Source organism: Callorhinus ursinus, unplaced genomic scaffold (assembly GCF_003265705.2).
Source record: "Callorhinus ursinus isolate GAN/ISIS: 27379988/994484 unplaced genomic scaffold, GSC_fseal_2.0 scaffold1, whole genome shotgun sequence".
Taxonomy (NCBI): domain Eukaryota; kingdom Metazoa; phylum Chordata; class Mammalia; order Carnivora; family Otariidae; genus Callorhinus; species Callorhinus ursinus.
Genome location: NW_027397063.1, coordinates 142,517,463 through 142,541,158, shown reverse-complemented (window position 1 = coordinate 142,541,158; position 23,696 = coordinate 142,517,463). Strand labels below are relative to the sequence as shown.

The 23,696-nt window shown below is 40.9% G+C and overlaps 2 protein-coding genes across 5 annotated transcripts in view; one reads left to right on the top strand and one right to left on the bottom strand.

The window, feature by feature from the left end:
- Positions 1-7,402: 7,402 nt before the first annotated feature.
- On the bottom strand, positions 7,403-15,153 carry EPM2AIP1 (EPM2A interacting protein 1). The gene has a single exon (XM_025884621.2). The coding sequence runs from the start codon at positions 15,040-15,042 to the stop codon at positions 13,216-13,218; it is 1,827 nt and encodes a 608-aa protein (XP_025740406.1). The 5' UTR covers positions 15,043-15,153; the 3' UTR covers positions 7,403-13,215.
- Positions 15,154-15,486: 333 nt separating this feature from the next.
- Positions 15,487-23,696, top strand: part of MLH1 (mutL homolog 1) — a 42,559-nt gene continuing 34,349 nt past the window's right edge. For 3 of the 4 annotated variants that reach the window (XM_025884509.2, XM_025884495.2, XM_025884520.2), the window contains exons 1-4: positions 15,487-15,636; positions 17,463-17,553; positions 19,798-19,896; positions 22,724-22,797. In XM_025884509.2, the coding sequence (XP_025740294.1) occupies positions 15,521-15,636; positions 17,463-17,553; positions 19,798-19,896; positions 22,724-22,797 (380 nt within the window). In that variant the 5' untranslated portion in view covers positions 15,487-15,520. Of the gene's footprint in view, positions 15,637-16,253; positions 16,301-17,462; positions 17,554-19,797; positions 19,897-22,723; positions 22,798-23,696 lie in introns of those variants that run through there. The other variant, XM_073902184.1, reaches the window with a different exon arrangement.

The following is a 23,696-nucleotide window of genomic DNA, read 5'->3' as shown; positions in this document are numbered from 1 at the left end:
GTACCAGTTATTCACAAGGGTTGTCTGGGAAAGTTACTTATCCTTTACCCAGAGACCCTGAAGCCTGTGGCATTTTACAAATCCTTTATGCAGGAGGAAAGCTACTGATACCATGAGAAACTGAGCTTAGGTGCTATGTGGTGCTGTGTTAATTATATCTCAACTTAAAAAAAATTTACCTTACCCAGAAAGAGGTCTGGCCTTTGCCCTTGGCTTCTGGGAAGTGATCTCTAAACCCTTGGAACACTATGCCTAATAGAAGTGTCTTTGTTTACCTGGGGGCCTTTGGTCATGCCCAGTAGTCCAACAATGTAATTTAGGTCACAGGCTTTGAATCACACCCAGAGTGACTGGAGACCAGGGACTGAGCCACTTGGACAGCCAGTCATGCTTATGTAATGGAACCCCAGTAAAAACTCTGGACATTGAGGCTCAGGGGAGCTTTTCTGGGTGACCATACTCTATGCCCTTGGTCACACATCAATGCCAGGAAGGAAATGCATCCTGATTCCATGGGATGAGGACAAAGGAAATTCCATGTCTGATACTTTGCTGGACTCTTCCCCATATGCTTCTTCCCCTGACTGAGTTGTGTATGTATCCTTTCCCTGTAATAAAGTATAATTATGAGTACAACAGCTTTCAGTGAGTTCTCAGTCCTTCTAGTGTGTAACTGAACCTGAGAGTTGGTTTTGGGAGCCCCCTTGAACTTGCTTTTGTCTCAAAGGGAGAGCAGTCTTGTGTGGATGGTATCCCTCTAATTCTGTAGTTGGCCCTGACTCTTCACAGGTGCTATCATCCCATCAACGAAAAGGACCAGAAACTAGCTAGTTCATTTTCTAGACAATCCATGGTGAGAACACAGGGTTAATTTTGAGCAGTCTTACTCCCTGCATAACAAGGAACAGGGTAGAAACAAGACATCATACAGTTTTTTTTTAAGATTTAGTTATTTATTTATTTGACAGAGAGAGACACAGCAAGAGAGGGAACACAAGCAGGGGGAGTGGGAGAGGGAGAAGCAGGCTTCCTGCCAAGCAGGGAGCCCTATGAGGGGCTTGATCCCAGGACCCTGGGATCATGACCTGAGCCAAAGGCAGAGGCCCAACGACTGAGCCATCCAGGTGCCCCAAGACATCATACAGTTTTACCTTCAGAAGCAATACTTCCCTTTATATATAAACATAAAATTAAATAAAAAGTGAAAATTAACCTAAAACGTGTCCCAAACTGAAACAAATAATCTTAAATGACTATCAAGTCAATGACATAACCATACACACAAAAATAATTTAAATTAACTTTATAGCACAGTATTTTGACTGTACATTCTTAATGGAATATATTTTAAAGACAATTGTAAAGACAACCAGAACTGTACAGAAATCTCAACTTCATTTGGTTATCTTACTATTATTAATATTACTAAATTATTTAAACTGTTGTTATTTTGAAAGTATTTTATGTGTACTGTGGTAAAGCAAATAAGTTACTATGCTAATGTTTTAGAAACAAGTATTTTCAGCCCCCAAAAAATATTAGTACAAAATCAAAGAAGTTGAATAAAAGTTAAATAAAAACTCTGCAATGTTAAGTTAAACTGTAAAAACTAACATGGCCATAAAATATGTATTTCTTAGCTCTGTGCACCGGAAAGGCCTAGAAGCAATGACAGCTAATGAATGAGCAACACCAACATTCTAACAGTGATCTCTGACCACCAACCATTCTCTACTTTGAGGAACTGGGACTCCCAACCAAGTATGGATAGGAATATAGAGATGAACCTGGAACATCTGATACACAAAAGCATGGAAGCTACCAAAGACTAATGGGATTGTGGCAAAGGATACAGGAGTCAATGCAAAGAAGCTGCCAGTGGTCAAAGATGAGTCAACATGAGCATGAAGAACAATAGTGACTGCAAACTGATTGAAACAATTAAAAAATAAGTCTTCAAGTTTATAAATAAAAGTTTTTATTGAAATGTAAAAAGTTCACAAGTAAAAAATAAAAACAAATAAACAAAAACGGAGACACCAGCACCTACCTCTGAAAATTAGTAATTAAAGGGGAAGAATTATGCATTTATTCTTCTTTCTTTTTTTTTAAAGATTTTATTTATTTATTTGAGAGAGAGAGAATGAAAGATAGAGAGCACGAGAGGGAAGAGGGTCAGAGGGAGAAGCAGACTCCCCGCCGAGCAGGGAGCCCAACGTGGGACTCGATCCCGGGACTCCAGGATCATGACCTGAGCCGAAGGCAGTCGCTTAACCAACTGAGCCACCCAGGCACCCTCTTTTTTTTTTTTTTTTTAAAGATTTTATTTATTTATTTGAGAGAGTGAGAAAGAGAGAGAGAGAGAGCACGAGAGGGAAGAGGGTCAGAGAGAGAAGCAGACTCCCTGCTGAGCAGGGAGCCTGATGCAGGACTCAATCCGGGGACTCCAGGATCATGACCTGAGCCAAAGGCAGCCGCTTAACCAACTGAGCCACCCAGGCGCCCCATTTATTCTTCTTTCAACAATGGTTTAGTGGAGGCCTACTGGTGTCAGGCACTGGCCTTGGTACTGAAGATTCGTCAGGAAAGCAAAATGAATTCCTACCCTCGGGGATCTTGTCTGTGACTCCTTGGCATCTAACTATATTTCAAGGTAACTAAATAGTCCTATTATTAAGGAAAAGTTCTACTTTCCAGAAGAATGCAGCTGATAAGTATAGAAGAAATGATAGAGTTAGAAAGACAACGATATTGTAAGTCCTAATGAATGAAAGGGTCCAGAAGAGGGCGCCTGGGTGGTTCAGTTGGTTAAGTGACCAGTGGATGGTCACTGGATCATTGGATCCAGTGGATCAAAGCCATCAGCTAAGAGACTGGGAGGGAGCCTGACAGGAGAAGGATGGAGTTGCAATCGTGGCCCCACTGACCAGTTCCAGTCTTACTAGAAATGGGCAGATTGTGATCCTGTTGTGAAGCAGCAGAAAGCTCACACTAACATATTTCCAGCCTTCTAGCCACAACAGTCCCACCGGAATCAAATCAAGCCTTTAGTGGCACCTGGGTGGATCCGTAGGTTAAGCATCTGCCTTTGGCTCAGGTCATGATCCCAGGGTCCTGGGATTGAGCCCCATGTCAGGCTCCCTGCTCAGTGGGGAGTCTGCTTCTCCCTCTCCCTCTGCTGCCCCCCCCCCGCTTGTGTGCTCTCTCTCTCTCTGTCAAATAAATAAATAAAACATTAAAAAAATTAAAAAAAATCAAGCCTTTAGCATGAACTTCAAGACTAAATAAAATATGGGGGATAGAAGAACAAATTACATACAACAAGAAAGAAGACAGATCAATGTAGCCTGTGGGACAGTCTCTACAGCAGCAGACCTGGCTTTTTGAACAGAACAATGGTATGAGGAAATGTGGAGCAGGAAGAGGGACTCCTCTGGGTTAAATGAGATGTGAGAGACGCAACAACCAAATACAGCGTGTGGACTTTGCTTGGATCCTGAGTTGAAGAAACTATCTTTAAAAAGTCCATGTTGAGAACAACTGGTGAAAACTGAATATGGACTAGACATTAGTTTTTGTCGAAGAATTAATTTGCTATGATGATAGTATTATAATTACATATGACAGTGTTCTTGGTTTTTAGAGATGAAATAAGAACCTCAGTGCTGACTGAGGTATCTAGGTGGTGTGGTACAGCATCCATGTCAGTCAAAGAAGAATTCAAGTCAATCAAAGGCATAATAAAGGCCTTAGAAATTTACTTTATATTGATAATAGGTTTGATGTATGATGAAGATAGGTTAGCTGTTAAACAAAGTGTACAAATATTCACTTCAAGGATATGAAAAAATAATTGAAGGGAGAAAAAGAATAAGAAAATAGGAAGAATTAATTAAAGAAAATAAAAGCAGACATCAATGAATTAAAAAATAGAATTATTTTATAGGATACTTAGTAGAATAGCACTTATAGAACACAAGGGCAAATTCATTGAAAAGGACAAGAAAATAAAAATCTGTAGTGAGACTAATTAAGAAAAAGAGAAAGCCCAAACGTTGGGAATGAGACAGGGAATATAACCAGAAGAACAGAGGAGATAAAATTAAAATGTTATGAACAACGCAATAAATATGAAATATTTATTTCGAAATAAATATGAAAACCTTAATTTAATGGAAAATTTCCTAAGAAAATAAAAAATTGAAATTAATTCAATATGCAAGAGTCATAAGAAGAAATTGAAAAATTGTAAAAAAACTACCTAAGTGGCTATTTACCCAAAGGATACAAACACAATGACTCAAAGGGGCATATGCACCCCAACGTTTATAGCAGCAATGTCCACAATAGCCAAACTATGGAAAGAGCCCAATGTCCACTGACAGATGAATGGATAAAGAAGATGTGGTACATATACATACAATGGAATATTACTCAGCCATCAAAAAACCCAAAATCTTGCCATTTGCAATGATGGGGATGGAACTACAGGGTGTTACGCTAGGCCAAAATAAGTCAGTCAGAGAAAGACAAATACCATATGATTTCACTCATATGTGGAACTTAAGAAACAAAACAGATGACCATAGGGGAAGGGAAGGGAAAATAAAGTAAAATGAAAACAGAGAGGGAGGTAAACCATAAGAGACGTCGAACCCTAGGAAACAAACTGAGGGTCGCTGGAGAGGAGGTTGGTGGTGGGGATGGGGTAACTGGTGATGGGCATTAAGGAGGGCACTTGATGGAGTGAGCACTGGGTATTCTATGCATCTGATGAATCACTAAATTCTACCTCTGAAACTAATAATACACAATGTGTTAATTAATTGAATTTAAATAAAGAATTAAAAAAAAAACTACCTAAGTGGCACCAGTCCCATTCTTTTCAGATTTTTTTCAAACCCTCTAGAAACAGGTACTGTACACTACTTAGACTGTTTCAGAATACCCATCAAAATATGAAAATTTTAATAATTTTTACTGTATATCTAATGTAACAATATCTCAAAGAATTCTGGATTCCTAAAGGATTTCTGTTAAGCGCTAAGATGATACCCTGTCTCAGCCATAGCTAGCCAGAGCCAAAGGCCAAGACTGTGAGGACTCTGGGGTCCCCCTCCTGGCAAACAGGTAGTTCCTTGAAAGGAATGGGGGCAAAGAGCCAATCTGGCAATGACAGAATGGCAGAGTGCGAAAAGCACAGGAACAGGAAGTAGCTTTCAACCCTGGATCTGCTGCGTAATTCAGAATAACCTTAGCCACCTCTCTGGGACCCAATTTCTCCACCTGTAAAGGAGTTGGCGTAAATGATCTTTCTATGGACTCTTGAATATTCAGTTCTATAAATTCTCATTGAGAAGGGTCAATGAGAATGCTGGTGACGGAAGGCCATAAACTATTGGAATAACTTTAAAATATCAGTGGTTGCTAAGCACTGAGAGATGTGATAGGCAACTTTTGGTGCATCTGCCCAGCCCAAACCCTCCTAAAGAGGCTTCCTCTTCAACCCACCTCGACTAAAGCACTGGGCCTAGAGCTGCATGTTATAGATCCCTTTAGAGAAAAACATCTCTGCAATCACAACAACCATATTCCCCCATTATAAAAATTTATACACACACATACATGCAGGGGAAGCTGGTGTTCAGAGACAAAGAAGCAGGTGAGCAAGGAGGACACAAACAAGACCCATGAAGGCAGGAAATTTATTTGGCTTAGGAATCTGAGTCTCTGGTGCCCAGACAAGTGCCTGGCACTAGTAGGCTTTCATTTAGTGATTGTCAAATGACCACTGAATCTTATTCCCCTACTTGGTTTCCATGAGATTCTCTTGTCTTTCTCTAATCTAGCTAGCACAAGTTGGTTTCTTACAACCAGAAAGCCCTACCAAATACATTAGTGGCCTCTTCCTTTCACAGGCATTACTCACTTCACTATGGGTAAACAAACCTCGCCTCAGGGAAGACATCACCAGCCTGCACTGTCACAGGTCCTGCCCAAGAATGTGGAATTGGCATAGTAGGAGACTGGGTCAGTGGTCAGTGGCACTGGAGTGGAGTGGTGCTAGACAGCCAGGGAGATGTTCAAAGGCTGGCTGGCAAAAGTGATACGACAGTTCAGAGAGGGGAGCCCGGGTGGCTCAGTCAGTTAGGAGTCTGCCTTGGGCGCAGGTCAGGATCCCAGCGTCCTGGGATCGAGCCCCATGTTGGCTTCCTGCTCAGCAGGGAGCCTGCTTCTCCCTCTCCACTCCCCCTGCTTGTACTCTCTCTCTCTCAAATAAAGAAATAAAATCTTTTTTAAAAAAAGTTCAGAGAGGGAAGTCAACAAAAGTGGCTCTGAGAGAACCTCATCTTCTTTTAATAATGTCCTTTTTCCCCACCCCCACTTAAATTGGAGTAAATTTCCCTTCCCACTAGTGAAAACCAAAAGGCAACCTTTAGGGGAGGATGAAATGTTCATTATCTTGATTGTGGTGAGTTTCACGCATGTGTCTTTAAGCTGTGCAGTTTATTGTACTTCAATTATATATTAAGAAAGTAAAAAAAATGTGGAAAGAGTTTAAGTCAAATTCTTTCAGTTATTTTACAATAATCAATATATCAATAATGGTACGATGTTAAAGGAGGCCCTTTGTTATGAGGGTGCTTTTTTGGAACGTGCTTAGTATCAACACTTCTTTATTTATTCCAATGCCTTCTCACCCCCATCCCCACCATCTCCCTCTTATCCCTCAAGGAAATGAACATGTAATAGCAAACAGTTAGGTTGTAAGAGTAGTCAAGTTGGTGAACTCTAATTCATAATCAACAGAACTAAAATGCAAGACTATACACATTTTTTTAAATTTATCAGGAAGCTTTTACATTTTAATCTTATTCTCTAAATCCCTTCCCAGGGTTGCAATTTACTTTACACTTTTATAATTCTAAATTATTTTACACTAATGAATCATAGTGCAAATTTGCCTCCTATTCCGTACAGTAATTGATTTAACACAAACTAGTGTTACGGCTTGTTAAAATTATAGGTAACAACCACTTTAAGGACAGGGTCAAATCATTTATCTTGATTCCCCAATTCGCAAGCAGTGTCCAGTACAGTGACTAGGGATAGGGAAAGGGATTGAAGGATGTGACGGAAGACAGGGTAGGAAGAAAAAGGGTTATGTGGGGTGCAGATCATGCAGGGCTTTGTAGACCACAATAAAAATATTGGACTTTATTCTAATTATACTACTAAGCCATTGGGAGGATTCCGAGCAGAGGTTGGCATGGTCTGATTTATATTTTTACAATAGGGATCACTCTAGTTGCTGTCTGAATAATGACAGGAAAGCATGGAAGCTGGGTATATACCAGAGTATACTGAGAGATGGGTGCACATGTTCACTGACAGATTCGAAAATGTTTATAGCAACTTTATTCATAATCACAAACTGGAAACAACCAAAATTTCCATCAACAGCAGAATGGATTTATAAATTGCAATACAGTCATACAATGGAATACTGCACAGAAGTAAAAAATGCTGCTACATGCAACGTGGATGAGTCACATAGTATTGAACAAAAGACACAAGAGCACATATAATTATTACATTTACATGAAGCTTTAAAAAGACAAAAATAAACTCTGGTGATAAAGGTCAGAATAGTGTATCTGTGTGCAGGAGGGACATGAGAGCATCTGCCAGGGTACCAGAAATGTTCTGTATCTTGATCTGGGTGATGGGTTGAAGAGTGTATAAAAAAATCCACTGAGGCATACATTTAATATTTACACACTGTACTCAATAGTTTTACCTCAATAAAAAACATTTTTAAAGAAATTAGAGAAATGGATAGATATAACCACGTGTTAATCTAGTGTCGTCTTCCAAATAGTTCTGGTTTTCTTCTGAGGCACAGGGAAGGATTACAGTCTTCCTGGAACTTTGGTGTGGCCATGGGATTTGTTTTGGGCAGTGAAAGCGCTTTACAGGCCTAAGTGATTTGCTGCATTTTTTTTTCATTTCCCAAAATGAGCAGCCACACCATACATGATATCTGGTTAACCTGAGACCCAGAGTGAGAACTTTGAGCAGGGATCAGTGAGCATTTTCTGTGGGGTCATGTAGCAAATATTTTAGACTCTGTGCGTTGTACACTCCTTGTCACAGCTATTCAATTCTGCCATTATAGAGCAAAAGCGGCCATAGACATAAATAAGTGGGCAAGGCTCTCTTCTGATAAAACTTTATTTACACAAACAGGCCACAGGATGGATTCTGCCTGTGGACTGTAGTTTGCTGACCCTCGACCTCGAGCAAAGTCCCTAGCCAAGTTGCAAGAGAAAAGTTCCCAAGGCATTGAGATTTTGCTGTTACTGTATGACAACCTCGCCTATCCTGATAGAGAAATTGGCTCCATTTAAAAAAAAAAACTCAACATACTACACACTGGCTTAGTTGGTAGGCACTCAGGAAATTGCTATTGGAGGATGGAAGAAGTAACTTATGGGGGCAACTCATGTTATGGAGTGGTGAAACCATCTCTTGGGAAAGCCTGTAAGGCACAGAATCTATCCTTTACTAAGGGGCGGGGGGGGGGGCGGAGTAAAACAAAATGTTTTATGGTTGCTGTTGGCTGCATTTGACAAAATGTCTAAGAAAGAGATGACCTCAGAATTCATCAATTTGCAAGCAGAAATGAAAGGGGGTAGAGTTCACAAATCTGAGTACTTATTGGATAGGATGAGGCCACTTCTCAATTATGAGAAGATAAAAATGAGAAATTCCTTAATCCAAAGGATTAAAGAAACCCATTAAAACCCAGTTTTGCAGCAAGGATCACTGGATGACTATCACACCTACTGTTAAGATTTCTGGATAAGTTAATGTGCCTCAGACTAAAAGTCCAACTTAGTGTAACACTGGTTAATCCCCTAAATTGGACAAAATGGCTCAAGGAAAAAGACTGTGAGTATAGTTCTTCCACGAATCCCAAAAGCCCTGGTTACCCAGAAATTAAGTTCAGAGGCACGTGAACAGGAAAGCAAAGAAATATAGCAAATCTAAGAAGTACACCTTGATTACATGTCACTTTTGGGTCATCTTTCTTGGAGAAGTGATAAGGACATTCTGTAGGCAAGAAAGCAAGAGAACTGGGTATCTAGGGACCAGGAAGACAGAGTCACTCTTCTAATATCTTATTAAATTTATTTACTTTTAAATCCCAGAAGAGCCAAAAATCATCTGTAAAGGAAAGTGGCAAGTAAATAGTATGCATGTTTGCTGCATTTTTTTCTGATACTGAGTGTAACTTTTTGATTACCAAAGTATTATTTTAGTCCACTAAATAGTTGTCCAATCTTTTTCATCTAGGTTCCTTTGGAAGTCTATCTTTGGAAATTAGAAAAAAAAAGAAAAGAAATGAAGACTTCTAAATAAAGGAGGTAAAGACTTAATATTCCATAGGTTCATATAAGTATACCTGGGTTTGAATCCTGGCTTTACTACTTACATGTACTAGGGCAAATTGCAATCTATGTTTGTTTCCTCAAACAACATTCACATAATAAATATTTGAGCCACATGCCAAGCACTGAGCTGAATTCTGGGAATACAATTCCCTAGTCACAAAGAACTTAGTTTCATTTCTTAATTCATAATATGTGAATAACAATTACCCAACAAGCAGGCTAAGGCAGGAAGACCTCAGTAAAGGTCAAATAAGACTATGAAAGGGCTTCAAAGATCATAACACTACACACATATTTATTCATCCAAACGTTTATTGGAACGCCAGGCATTGTGCTAAACACTACAGATAGAACAGCTAGCAAGGCACAGTCCCTGCCCTGGTAAAGCTTACAGTCTAGCAGTGACAGATAAAAAGTAGCAACAAAATGTGACAGGTGTATGGCTGGGAAAAGTAAAGGGTATTTAGAGAGTGCACAGTGGGGGCACTAGTCTAAAGGGCATCCGTGAAGGCTTCTTAGAGGAAGTGGTACTTAAACTGAGACCTCAAAGATGAACAGAAATTGTACCTTATCCTATGTCATGGTGAAAGCAGTGGAGAGATATGACCAGGTATGTCTTTCAGAACAATCTGGCTGCAGCATAAAAAATGATCAAAACCAGAGAAAAAGAGACTAACAAGGATGCTGTTGCTCTAATTTAGGTAGACTGATGGCCTGAATTAGGATGGTAGCACTGGAGAAGTGAGAAAAACTTGAGACAGTAGACCTAACACAAAGGTTTTCGTGAGTGGATATGATAAGGTCATGGACAGATCAGTTTTTGGCTTGGGCTAGGGCAACTGGTAGCAGCAGTGCCGTCTACTCAAAGACGGAACAGAAGAGAAGGTTTGGGGGCAAGATCAATGACATGCTATGGTGTCTACAAGAGGGGACTTAAGTTAGCAGAGTGACTACGTCAGCAATTAGATACATGAATTAGGAAAGGCCTAGAAAGGAGATATGAACTTGGGGATCATTTGCATACAGATGGTAACAGAAGCCATGGTCAGGGATGAGAGCAGCTAAGATGACGTAGAAAGAGACTCTACAACAAAATTTTAAAATCACAACACAAACATGTCAGGCGAAAGGGGTGCACCTACGAAGCGGACTGAGAAAGCATACCTGCAGATAGTATCTACCCCTGAAGCCAACATATACAAGTACTTCAAGGAAGAGTAGTCAGTGGTGTCAAAGAGGGTTAAGAATGCTGACAAGGATCTAGCTGGGTAGAGCAGTTTGAGTGGCACTAAGACTGGGAATACAGACAGATCTTTTAAGAAAACTAGTAGGAATGGGAGATACAGGGACATAGGGTTTTTAAAAAATAGTGCTTATTTTAACTATAACCACTGATACAATAGGACCAGTAACAACTATTTTGTAAAAAAAAAAAAATTTTAAAGACTGCCATGCAGTTACAGAATTACTTAATACAGAAAACAATAATATACACAGTTTTCTTTATTACAAACAAGACTAATTTATAGCAAATTCTCTATTATTTAGGGTCAGTTTTAAATCCTTAGCTTATATCTCCCCCCAACTCAGTGACTACATGATGCAAACTAGTTTTATTACCTTAAGCAAAATATATAGTGGAACTGCACAAAATGTACAAGACTTCAATATTTTAGGAACTAGGGTAGGAAAGCAGAAGCAGGTCCTCCAAACATTCTTTCAATAAAGCACTTGCCATGAAAAAGAAGACTCTAAACTACTGGCAAATTACCGGTAGATTTGGGGGGAGGGGTTGGTTTTTCATTGTTGTTTTTCCAGATATTTAAGCTTACTCCCCGTTCACCGAAAATCTCAACTTGACCATCCTCAATTACTAGCTTGTTAATACTTGCTTTTCTGTTCTAATTCCGTTTAACAGAACTGAGCCCTTTAGTCTGGTTCAATATAAGCCACTGACTTAAATGCTACTGTGAGCTACCAGAATCTATCAAGGCCTTTACTTCATCTTACCAGCCAAACCTGGAACGTTGGAATGAGTCTCCCCTATCGACTAGTGTCAGTTTGCCCGACTTGCTTTTCTCATTCTGCTTCTACCGGTAATTTGCCCTGTCCCTCAAAATAAAATAATCTACAAAGGTACAACGGGGGACCTACTGGCACTTTGGGAAGGATAATTCTCCTTTGTGCCTGGCTGCCTTATCCACGGGGGGGGGGGGGGGGGGGTCCTTCATGCTTAAATGCCAGCAGAATCCCCCCAGGTAAGTCTGACAACCAAAAGTCCCCTGTATTTTCAAACAACCTCTGGAAAGAGGGGTTACTGCTTCTGGTCAAGAACCCTTGACACAATTTTGGTTCCTGAGCTCTCATGGCATCTATTTTGGTTGCTCGGGAATCAGTTCCTTCTAAATTGTTGGTTGCATCCTGGTTCCATGAATTTGCTGGATTAGTGACCAAGAACAATGTGTTATAATAGTTAAGACCGGACTTCAGCACAGGTTTGCAAATTGTACTTGAGAGGACCTCTCAGTTGGGTCCTGCTTTTAAATCGTTTTATATATTTGGCTTTACTGTAAGATTTCCTTTTCATGGTTAACTTAAGTTTGGAAAGTACTGTTTTTCCACAAAGCAGATGTCTCACTAGAAATACGGAATTGCTACAATCTGTTAATAAAGCTGCTTCTTGAGAGTTAAGTATTTCTACTTGTGCACTATCGTAAATATAGAATGTGTGGGACAGTTTTAAATTCTATAGTAAATCCACTTCCAGCAGCTAACACAATCTGATATCATATCACTTTAAAATAAAGGGTTTCCTTTAAACAGGATTTCTTTATAAAGCAGTAACACCCATGCATAATAAGCTAAAATATCTCACACCTCCTGATCCTGGAGGGCAATAATCTTATTCTGTCATCCTTTTTTGACAGGGCCAAACTTGTCTGGAGTAGAATAAAGAATAACTAATGGGCAACTATTAAGATTCTATACTTACCGTAGTCCTTTAATAGGCAAGCTGATAAAACAGCACCCAACTGTGAAAAATTCAGGGGAGACCCCCAATAACTGGATAGTATGATCTCCAAAATGCAGGAAGCGTCCTAAACCAGCAATTTAAAAATAATTCTTACTCCTCTGACTAAAATTTTTAAGATTATTCTCTTCTACTAGTAATATTATCACTAGGGCAGGTTGGGGGGTGAGAAGAGGAAATCTGTCAGTGTTGACTTCAGACTCAGAAAAATGTTTAAAAAAAAAATACTAACATTTTGGTAGTTAAGACAAAATACCTCCATGTATGTACGTTCTTCCTTCTCAAAAACTTCTGAACTTACTATGTGAGTTTCTGCAAACTGGCTCAAACATACATTTAAGGAATTATAACTTCAGACCATATGCATCAGAATTTTAGCACTTTGTTAAAACCTAAAATTTCTTTAAAACATCTGAAAAACAGACTTCTAATTCAACTCACATTATCAGTACTGAACTTCTTTAAAAACAATCGTATCATAAAAGCAAAATACAATGACTTTGTCATTAAATTAAATTTTAAAAAAGGTGTTTGCATGTCTCAGTCCCATGCTGCCTCTTGAGATGAAAAAAAAACATCTGTCAGAAGAATCTGAATCGTGATCAATTTGGATGAATAAACTTGGTGCTTTGCCACAATCCAAATTAGTTCACTTGAAAAATCGGACAAATGTTTGCTTTTAGAATGAGATTCTCTTTGAGTGTCTCAATGTTGTACTACCAAGGCTTATGGATTGGATTCATTTCTTCCTCTCACAAGGTCATCCCAATGCGGCTCTATTTCAGTTGTGGCAATCCTAAACAGGGCGTGGAGATGCTCATCTGTCAATGGCTGGCTCAAAGTGTGTTGGTTTCGAGTCAAATATGAAAAAGCCTTTTCGCAGATTTCGTTACTATCAAACAAGGATGCCACCTTACAGGCAACCCCTTTGATAATTGGGTAAGATTCAGCAGACAATCCAGCATAGAACTGCCCCAAGTCTTTGACTCTGTATTCATTCCAAAGGTTGGTATTCGCCTGAAGTTTTGTTAGTTCCACTCTTACTGAAATAGGTGCATATTCAGGTTTAAAATTAAAAGGATTTGCAAAAAGTTCTAAGTCCTTTTTAATGAACCTGAGATCCTTGAAATGTCTCTCAAATTCTTTCTGTAGGCGACAGATCACCACTTGATACCTATCAGGATCAAATATTTTTTGATCTTCTTTAAGATGCTGTTTAAGCTCATCAACAACTTCTCTGAAGGCAGCAAAGTGTGTTAGATTTTTTTCCTCAATATGTCTCTGCAGTAAATTCAGCTTCACTTCAAAGGTACAAATATGGTCAAAGGCAGCAGCAGCAAAGACTTTACTGACTCTCAACAGTTCACTGAGTTCTCGGAGGTGGTCCATAATATCCACCAAGAAGCCAAAGTCACACAGCCATTGCTTGTCTGTGAAATGGACCGTTGTTGCCCCTATTGAAACCAAGAATGCTTCTATCTCTTTTCTCAGGGAAAATACCAGTTTTAAAGTCTTCCCTCTTCTAAGCCAATTGTTCAGACATCGTCCATTAACCCTTTCGCCATGCTCTGATTCAGATTCAGTTAGTAAAGCCTGAAATTCGGGGCGCCTAACGCCTCTGGTCTTAATCAGAACTATCCATTCTGATATAGTATTTATGATCTGATTAACGTCGACATCGTAGGAGCTCAAGAGTTCCAAGTGCAGAAATCCTGAATAATGGATAACATTCCAACAGTTGGGGCTTACAGCCTTTTCCCTCATGTACGACACCAGTCCTGAGTTCTCACCAATCATCCTCAGAGTGTGGGTCGTGGTTAGTCCAACCATTCGCTGCAAGCTAAGCCCTGCTGTCTGCAGGGCCTCAAGGATTGCCGCCATAAGGGCACCAACACTGAAGTGACGAGTCAGGTTGATTATGGTCAGAAGCTCTTCTTGGACCTCCAAGTCCTGGCCCACGCCGCGGACAAAGACCAGGAGGTAGTTCTCATAGGCCACAAAGGCCTGGTCGTCCAAGGCAAGGGAATAGGCTTTAAAGTCCTTGGCTCTGTCAAAAAGCTGACTGCGTAGGTTCTTGTTAATGTTCAGGACCCTCTGCCGCGTGACCTCTGGAGATAAATCAATGCCATCCAGAACGCTTAGGTGTTCGGGCAGTACATCCCTCAGCATCACCTCCATGCACTGGTACACAAAGTCCCCCTCACCCCAGCCGCGACCCTTCAAGGCCAAAAGGCGGGCGAGCCCGAGGCCTGCACGAGCAGCTCTCTCCTCGGGAGTGAGCGGGGCGACCACGGGCAAGTCGCCCTGCCGCAGACGCTCCACTAGGGCCGCGCGCTCGCCCTCCGCCACATACCGCTCGTAGTAGTCGTGCTCGGCCTCGTAGTGGCGCCTGACGTCGCGTTCGCGGGTGGCTACGACGAGGCGGCGACAGACCAGGCACAGGGCCCCTTCGCCCTCCGGAGGCTCCACCACCAAGTAACGCTGGGTCCACTCGGTCCGGAAAACCCGAGATTCGTCGACTTCCATTTTGCTCCTCTTGGGCGTCATCCACATTTTACAGCAGGCCACAAGAAGAGGGCCGACCTCCGAGAGGCCGCAAGGAGAGGGGAGGAGCAGGGGCAGGAGCAAGCACCTCCTCCACTCTGCGCCAAATCACCCCAGCAGGGGGACACCAACCTCCGGCTACGCCACCTGCGTTCCTATTGGCTGGAGATTTCGTATTCCCTAGCCCAGGAAAGAGCCAATGGGGAGAGCGGACAGCGCGCAGGCGCATACCCTTCTAGCCCGGGGCCTGAAGCTGCCCGCTAGGGAGGGACCAAGAGACCCAGGAACCCGCGGACTTAAGAAACTTGACTGGCATCCAGCTGCCCAATCAATAGCTCCCTGGTCCCGAAGCGTCTGCCGCGGGAAGGTGGGACAAGACCGCGTAAACAGAGTTGGTGGAAAGACGTGGGCACGAAGCCCTGAGGTGATTGGCTGAAGGCACTTCCGGTGAGCCTCTCGACGTGGCTTAGGCTCCTCTGGCGCGAAAATGTCGCTCGTAGCGGGGGTTATTCGGCGGTTGGACGAGACAGTGGTGAACCGCATCGCGGCAGGGGAAGTTATCCAGCGGCCGGCTAATGCCATCAAGGAGATGATTGAGAACTGGTAGGGAGGGAGTGGAGCCGGGCTTCCTTATCAGCTACGATTTAACAGGCCCCTCTTCAGGATGGCGCGCGGACACGCCTCCCTGCCCCGGGCGGAGGCGTGTACGGCGCATGCCCATGGCACCGGAGGCCGCGGGGTCCTGCCTTTTCCCTTCCCGGGTGCCGCGAGTTTCTGAGCGCTCTCGCGAGACTTTAGTAGGATTGTTCGGGGGTCCAAATGAAGGGCTACATTTTATTGTTTTAATGGCGCCATTATTTAAGGGAACTACTTTTAAAAAAATTATATGTACAGAAGGTGCAAAACTTTTAATGCATAAACATTTTCGGGGGGGGCGATCTCCAGCCATACTTCAGAGAGTACCGTGTTATGCGTGTTAACGTTTCTTGCATATTCCAAAAATAACTCGTGCACATTCAAGAGTACAGTTCGTTTGATTTTATTCCAAACAAATTGTCGAGATTTTAGACAGGCCGATGGACTTTGTCTGGGTTTAACTTGTGATTGCCCTATTGCCAAATTAGTGACCCAACTTAGTGTTTTCCTCCCCTTTACCTTTTGGGGGGGGCACATCGAAGATACCTGATTTCATCAGGGTATCCCGTGGATTCTGAAGTTTAGAAGTGTCACAGTGTGGAAGGAAGAGGTTAAAAACCTGGAAAGAAAGGTGGGTGTAAACTATTAACTTCAAGAAGACATGCTCATGATGTACCTAAACGTTACCTTCGTGTTGAAATCATCTGATGTTAATAAAATAAATACACGAAGAAAACAAAATGACCCAGTGAAGAATGGTGGGTTTGTAGGGAGATAGTGAAAACATAACCGCTCAGGGTAGTGAGACTAAAAGAACAGTGTAGAAAGGACCACTGAGGGAAAGGAACAGAATTAGGAGGTAGACAAAAGAAGGAGCAGGGAACATGGGAACAGGTTCTCTTTTCACCAATTGTAAAGGCTGGCTTTTGTTTCTACGATGTTACAATTCACTGACAGAATAACCTGGGCCTATTATCTGATGGCCCAGACTACTGCACAACCAAACTGAACATATTAGCTAAGTGGTTTATAATTAGTTCTATGAGCAGGGATTTTGTGTGGGGTCCAGTTATGCTCTTTTTAATATGTAAATCGGGATGGCTAATACAACCTCAATTCAAGGGCTTCTGAGAAAGGTCTTTAATATTTAAGTAACTTATTGTCTTATTTTTGAAGAAAGAATTTTCTTTGTGTGGAGCAGATTACTTCTTTCTCAAGCAGCCACAGACTGAATTTGTTTTCTGTAGCCTGTGCTCTTGTGATATTGGCTACTCTTTGAAAGTATGAAAGATTTCTTGGCCTCTCAAAGAACTTTCTGCATTGCCATTTTTTTCTCTTTTCCCCAACAAAATGTATTTTCTTAAAAGGGAATAAATAGTAGAAAAACACATTTATGATTTTTTTGAAATGGCATCTTATTAGGGTCACTTGGGAACCCGAGACTGAATAAAATTGAGGTAATAAATGGCAAAATTAGTTGAGAAGAGGGTAAGAAATAGGCATGTGGTAAAAGGATCCTACTTTTCACTTTCTTTCCTAGAGGAACAGAAATGGTGTTGAATGTCTTATTGAAAATGATGATTGCCCCCTCCTGCCTCTCTCTTCCCCCTCTCTCACACAGCATGTAAACTCATTACAGTGTAGTCACAGAGCCTAAAGAACAGAGGAAAAACACAATAACCAGACAGTCTTGTATTTATCTGGAATTTGTTCTTATACCTTGGCTCATCTTAAAATATGTACATTAGAATAGTTGCAGAATAATAAAAAATTTTTTCTGTTTAATTTGCCAGTTTAGATGCAAAATCCACCAGTATCCAAGTGGTTGTTAAAGAGGGAGGCCTCAAGTTGATTCAGATCCAAGACAATGGCACCGGGATCAGGGTAAGTAAAACCTCAGAGGAGCAGGCTGTTTGTGTGCTTTGTGGGGTATATCTAACAGGAAGCGACAGAGCTTTTCCTTGTTCGGGAAACTCTGGGCTTTTTGTGGATGGGATTTTTAACTGAAATAATTCAATACCAGTGTTAAATATATATTGAGCACCTATTCTAAGCTGGACAGTTATTCAGGAAAATAAGGTGAAGGAGAGAATTATGAGGCTGCTTAAAGGATGAATGTTCTTGGGCAGACAGAACATGCAAAGACCACGAAATGGAAGCGCACTTGACTTGTTTAAGGACCGACAAGGAGGCCAGTGTGTCTCTAACAGGGTGAGGGAGTGGAAGAATAATAGGAGATGAAGTCTGAGAAATAAGTAGGCTCGTCACGTAGGACCTTGTGGGCCGTTGTAAAATCTTTGGCTTTTACTCTGAATAAGGTGGGATACTGTTAAAGGGTTTTGAGCAAAGAGGTGACATGGTTTGGTGAGTTTTTTAGGGACCCTTTTGTCTAGATTATGGAAGATGGACTGTAGCAGGACAGTACAGAGGCAGTAAGAGGGCTCTTGGAGCAATTCAGGGTGACCATGTCTTGGACCAGTTTGGTTGCAGTAGAGAGGCAAGAAGCAGTGAGATTCTGCATTGATTATTAAGACACAGCTCTCAGAATTTGCTGATGCTTGGTATAAGAGAAAGAGAAGTCAAGAATGATTTCAAGGTTTTGGCCTATGCAAATGGCAGAGTTGCCATTTACTGATGGGAAAGCCTATGGAAAAAACACACTTGAGGGCAGATCAGAAATTCGTTTGGGGCCATGGTAACCTTGAGATGGCTCTTAGTTGAGTAAGCATGTGAGTCTGAAGGGCAGCATAGAGGTTTGGGCTGGAGATAAAAATTTAGTGTATTGCATTTTGATGGTGTTAAAAACCATTAGACTCCCATGAAAAGGTGTTGAACGTAACAAGTCATTAGGGAAATATGAATAAAAGCAGTGACCTACCATTTGACACCTATTAGGATGGCTATTAAAAAAACAATAAAATAAGAATATAGAGAAATTAGAACCCTAATGCAGTCTACAGTGTAGCCACTATAGAAAATAGTATGGTGATTTTTGAAAAAATTAAACCGAATTACCATGCAATTCAGCAGAACTTGTGAGTATGTACTCCAAAGAATTGAAAGCAAGGTCTTGAAGAGATTTGTGCCCCCATGTTCATAGCAGCATATTCACAATAGCCAAAAGCTGGAAGCAACCCAGGGTTCCATAGATGAGTGGATTTAAAAATGTGGTGTATACACATAATGGAGTATTATTCAGCCTTACAGAGGATTGAAATTCAGACACATGGTGCAATATGCATGAACCTTGAAGACACGTTAAGTGAAATAAGCCAGTCACAAAAGGACAAATATTGTATGATTCCTCATCTAGGAGGTTCCTAGAGTAGTCCCGTTCATAGAAGGTAGAATGGTGGTTGCAAGGGGCTTGGGGGAGGGGAGCATGGGGAGTTATCGTTTAATGGGGACAGAGTTTCAGTTTGGAAGGATGAAAGAGTTCTGGAGATGGATAGTGGTGATGGTTGTACAACAGTGCGAATGTATTTATGGCCGCAGAACTGTACACTTAAAGATGGTTAAAATGGTAAAATTTGTGATGTATATTTTACTGTAATTAAATGCCTCTGTAGATTTTTTTTTTAAGATTTTATTTATTTGAGAGAGAGAGTGAGAGAGAGAGAGCCCAAGAGGGGGTAGGGTCAGAGGGAGAAGCAGACTCCCTGCCGAGCAGGGAGCCCGATGCGGGACTCGATCCCGGGACTCCAGAATCATGACCTGAGCCGAAGGCAGTCACTTAACCAACTGAGCCACCCAGGCGCCCGCCTCTGTAGATTTTTAATAAAGAAGTTTTCTAATGATAATAATAATGATTTTTCAAAATTTGTGTGCCTGGGAGAATTCATCAAGAGAATGAGTGTAGACAACAAAGAGGTCCAAGGCTGGAGTTCTGGGTTACTCTGCTGTCAGAGATGAGGTGGAACCAGCAAATGCAGATGAGAAATGCGACTCATGAGAGAGAAGGGACACCGGGACAGTGTGGCATTCTGGATGCCACATGAGGAAGTTACTGCTGATTTTAAAACTCCTCCTAAGAGGGTTTTCTTCTTGGATTCAGTCAAGAAAAGGGAAATTCAGGATTTAGAAAAAATGAATAACATAGTTATTTACTTATTTTTTGGTATCTTCTAGAAAGAAGATCTGGATATTGTGTGTGAGAGGTTCACTACAAGTAAACTGCAGTCCTTTGAGGATTTAGCTCGTATTTCTACCTATGGCTTTCGGGGTGAGGTAAGCTGAAGATGAAAGAAATGTGTAAACTGTCCTGTGAATGACATTTCTGCCATCTGTCAACATATGTTTCTCAACAGAAGTAAATAAGATATGATTCTTTTTACCTGTTAAATATGTGCAAATCAAACAAACTTAATTAAATTTCATTTTCCAAAACCAAGGATTGTTCATAAGTACTTAATACACTGAAAACTATTTTATCGACAGATAAAACCCCCCTCCCCTCCTGCCAAGATGTTAAGTGTCTTTTGATGGAGAATGCAACACCACCCACAAAGTTTTTTTGTCAAATTATCAGATGTGAATCTGATTAATACTTACTAAGTGCCAGTATTGGGAAAATATAGGAGGCAAGGGAACATGGTAAATGGAACAAAAAACCTGTAGATTAAAAGAGGCTTGGGGCACCTGAGTGGCTCAGTTGGTTAAGTGTCTGACTCTTAATTTCAGCCCAGGTCATGATCTCAAGTTCGTGAGATCGAGTTCCAACTTGGGCTCTGCATTGGGCATGGAGTCTGCTTAAGAGTCTCTCTCCCTCTTCCTCTACCCCACGCATCTCTTGCTCTCTCTCTAAAGAAAAAAAAAAGGCTTAAGAAGCATATGAACCAGCTCCAATGTGAACAGCTTACTTGGATTCTGATTTGAGCAAAATGTAAAAAAAAAATTTTGAGACAGATATTTGAACACACTGGTTATTTCATAGTATTAAGAAGAAATTGTTGGGATGCCTGGGTGGCTCAGTCGGTTAAGCGGCTACCTTAGGCTCAGGTTATGATCCCTGGGTCCTGCAATCCATCCCCACGTCAGGCTTTCTGCTCGATGGGCAGCCTGCTTCTCCCTCCACCACTTGTGCTCTCTCTCGAGCACACACTCTCTCTCTCTCTCAAGTAAATAAATAAAATCCTAAAAAAAAAAAGAAAAGAAATTGTTGATTTTCTTGGTGTAGAAAATAAGACCATGTTTTTTGGAGGAGTCCTATGTATTCCCAAATACATATGGGAATATTTGTGAATAAAATTATGTGATCCATCAGAGGAGTATACAATATAAAAAGTACAAATAAAATTATATGATGCATCGGAGGAATATACAATATAGAAACTACATAAAAACATTTTAAGACTAAAATAAGATAATATTATGACAATACGCTGTGGATATCTTTACATTCAGTATATATACAGTCCTGTGTAATTTTAATAGTTCCATCTTATCCTATATATGAACATACTGTGTTTATTTAAATGATTTCCTGTTGAACATTTATGCTTTTTGCCATTTTCTTGGTGAATATTCATATATTCATATACAATGTGTTTTGTTCAATTACTGTCTCAGGGTAAATTTATGGAAATAACATTCCTGGGGCACCTGGGTGGCTCAGTCGGTTAAGCATCCAAGACTCTTGATTTCGGCTCAGGTCATGATCTCGGGGTTCTGGGATGGACTATATACTGTATATATTTAATGTTCTCCTTATACAGGTCTCAAAATCATTTACATTTTTAATGATGAAAATTAGCTCAGTCACCTAAACTAGGGAAATCCAGCTAGAACCTGGTAATCTCTGAGCCTAAGCCATGTTCCTTATTAATGAACTGAACCTGCCACAGGCTGTGTTCACTGTCTTCCGAGATGCTGTCACACAGACCCCATCACAGTGCCTGGTTGTATTTTTATATTCTTTGATGTCCTTCTGGTGAAAGGAGAGGCAGGTTCCAGTGGGCTAGGAAACCAGTCTGGGTTACAAGGGGGGAAAATGGTAATTTTTAAAAAATTTGTTTTGTCTTAATTAGATAATTTTAAATTTACATTTCTAAACCTATAAGTGCTTACAGAAAATAGTTTTGTGTATGTGTGCAACATTATGTATTTGGAGTGCCCCCATTTCTGAAGGCAAGTTTTCAAATTGTTGGGAGGCAAATCATTGAGAATAATATTAAGCATGCCTGTAATTCTGCTGCCTGAATGCACCTGCTAACACATTAATACTCTGGAGTGTTTCTTTACAATGACGTGGATGGAGCTAGAGGGCATTAGGCTAAGTGAAATAAGTCAGAGAAAGACAGATATTGTATGATTTCACTTACAGGTGGAATTTAAGAAAGAAAACAAACAAGCAAAGGGGAAAAAAAGACAAACCGAACAGCAGACTCTTTAACTATAGAAAACAAACTGATGGTTACCAGAGGGGAGGGGGTGAGGGGCAATGGGTGAAACAAGTGAAGGGGATTAAGAGTACACTTATTGTGATGAGCACTGAGTCATGTATAGAATTATTGAATCACTGTATTATACACCTGAAATTAACGCAACAATGTATGTTAACTGTACTGGATTTTTTTTCTTTTTTTAAGATTTATTTGTTTATCTGAGAGAGAGCGAGAAAGTGAGTGCACGTGTGCACATGGGAGCAAGGAGAGAGAGAATCTCAAGTAGACTTCCTGCTGAGCTCAGAGCCCAATGTGGGGCTCGATCTCACAACCCTGAGATCATCATGAGCCAAAATGAAGAGTTGGACACTTAACCGACTGAGCCACTCAGACACCCCAACTATACTGGATTTAAAATAAATTTTAAAAAAATACTCTGCTGTTTCCTTTTGGACTTTTTCTAATATGTATTTTCCCCTTGGTCTAATAATATGCTACAAATTCAATTTGATATCCTTTTGTTAACATGTCATGAAAGTGAATGAGCAAAATACCCATTGTTACCATTTGCTAATACAAAATGGAAGGGGTAATTTAGATCACCTTTCTCCTTAATAAGCTGCCAGTGGGTGACCCAGCAATGTTTTTCTTTCATTCATTTTCTTCCTTAGGCTTTGGCCAGCATCAGCCACGTGGCTCATGTTACTATTACAACCAAAACAGCTGATGCAAAGTGTGCATACAGGTATGGCGCAGTCTGCTTTATTCATGTATTCATCCTGAAACATGCTTTATGCCTAGATCTCAAAGTGACCCTATCTAAACACCAATGTCATCTTTTTTGACCAAGATCTTGGGTAGTTTCCTTTCCTCCCTATGGACTACTTGATAATCCACAGGGATGATTATTAGGTAAAAATCTTGCTGAACATCTGTTAAGAATCAGATAAGATGTGACATATATAAGTGCTTATAAGCTCTGTTATACAGATGTATTCTAAGTAGGTGGTAGATGCGGATGTTATTCTGCCCCTGTGCCCTTTAGTAGGATATTACTTTGATGACAGGGCTGTGGCTGGGGTGCTGGAGGCTCACGGTTCCTTAGCTGGCTTGTGAGCCCCCGGCTCCCTGCCGCACGTGCATGCCTGTGCTGGCTTGCCCTCCCACGGAAGCCGCTGGCCCTCTCTTGTGCTGGCACAGTCTTCAGAAGCTGACAGACAGCCTTGGAACAGCACAAAAACAGGATTTGAGGAATCAAAGTTAGACCTCTGTTTTTATAAGCACTGGCCATTTACTAGTGGAAGACAGGAGTACCTAATTTAGGAGTACCTTGAAAAGAATTCTTTTTTAATCATACAGATTGTCCATAAATTAATATGGAAAATAGCTCCAACAGTGAAAGTGCTGCATATTTCTCAATCTTCAGCAGACAGATGTGTAATGTGATGGAACAGGGAGCATTCTAGAGTATACTTCACTGTTGCTGGGGGATTTTGACACTATGTGAATTATACTTGCCCTAGGATCTGGGTGTGCTGATATGACCAGAATTCCTTCTCACAAAACAGGGAGATACTTGTGAATTAATGTCTTCCTAAATAGCCTGGGGTGCAAATTCTGGTCCTTCACCACTGAGATTATATT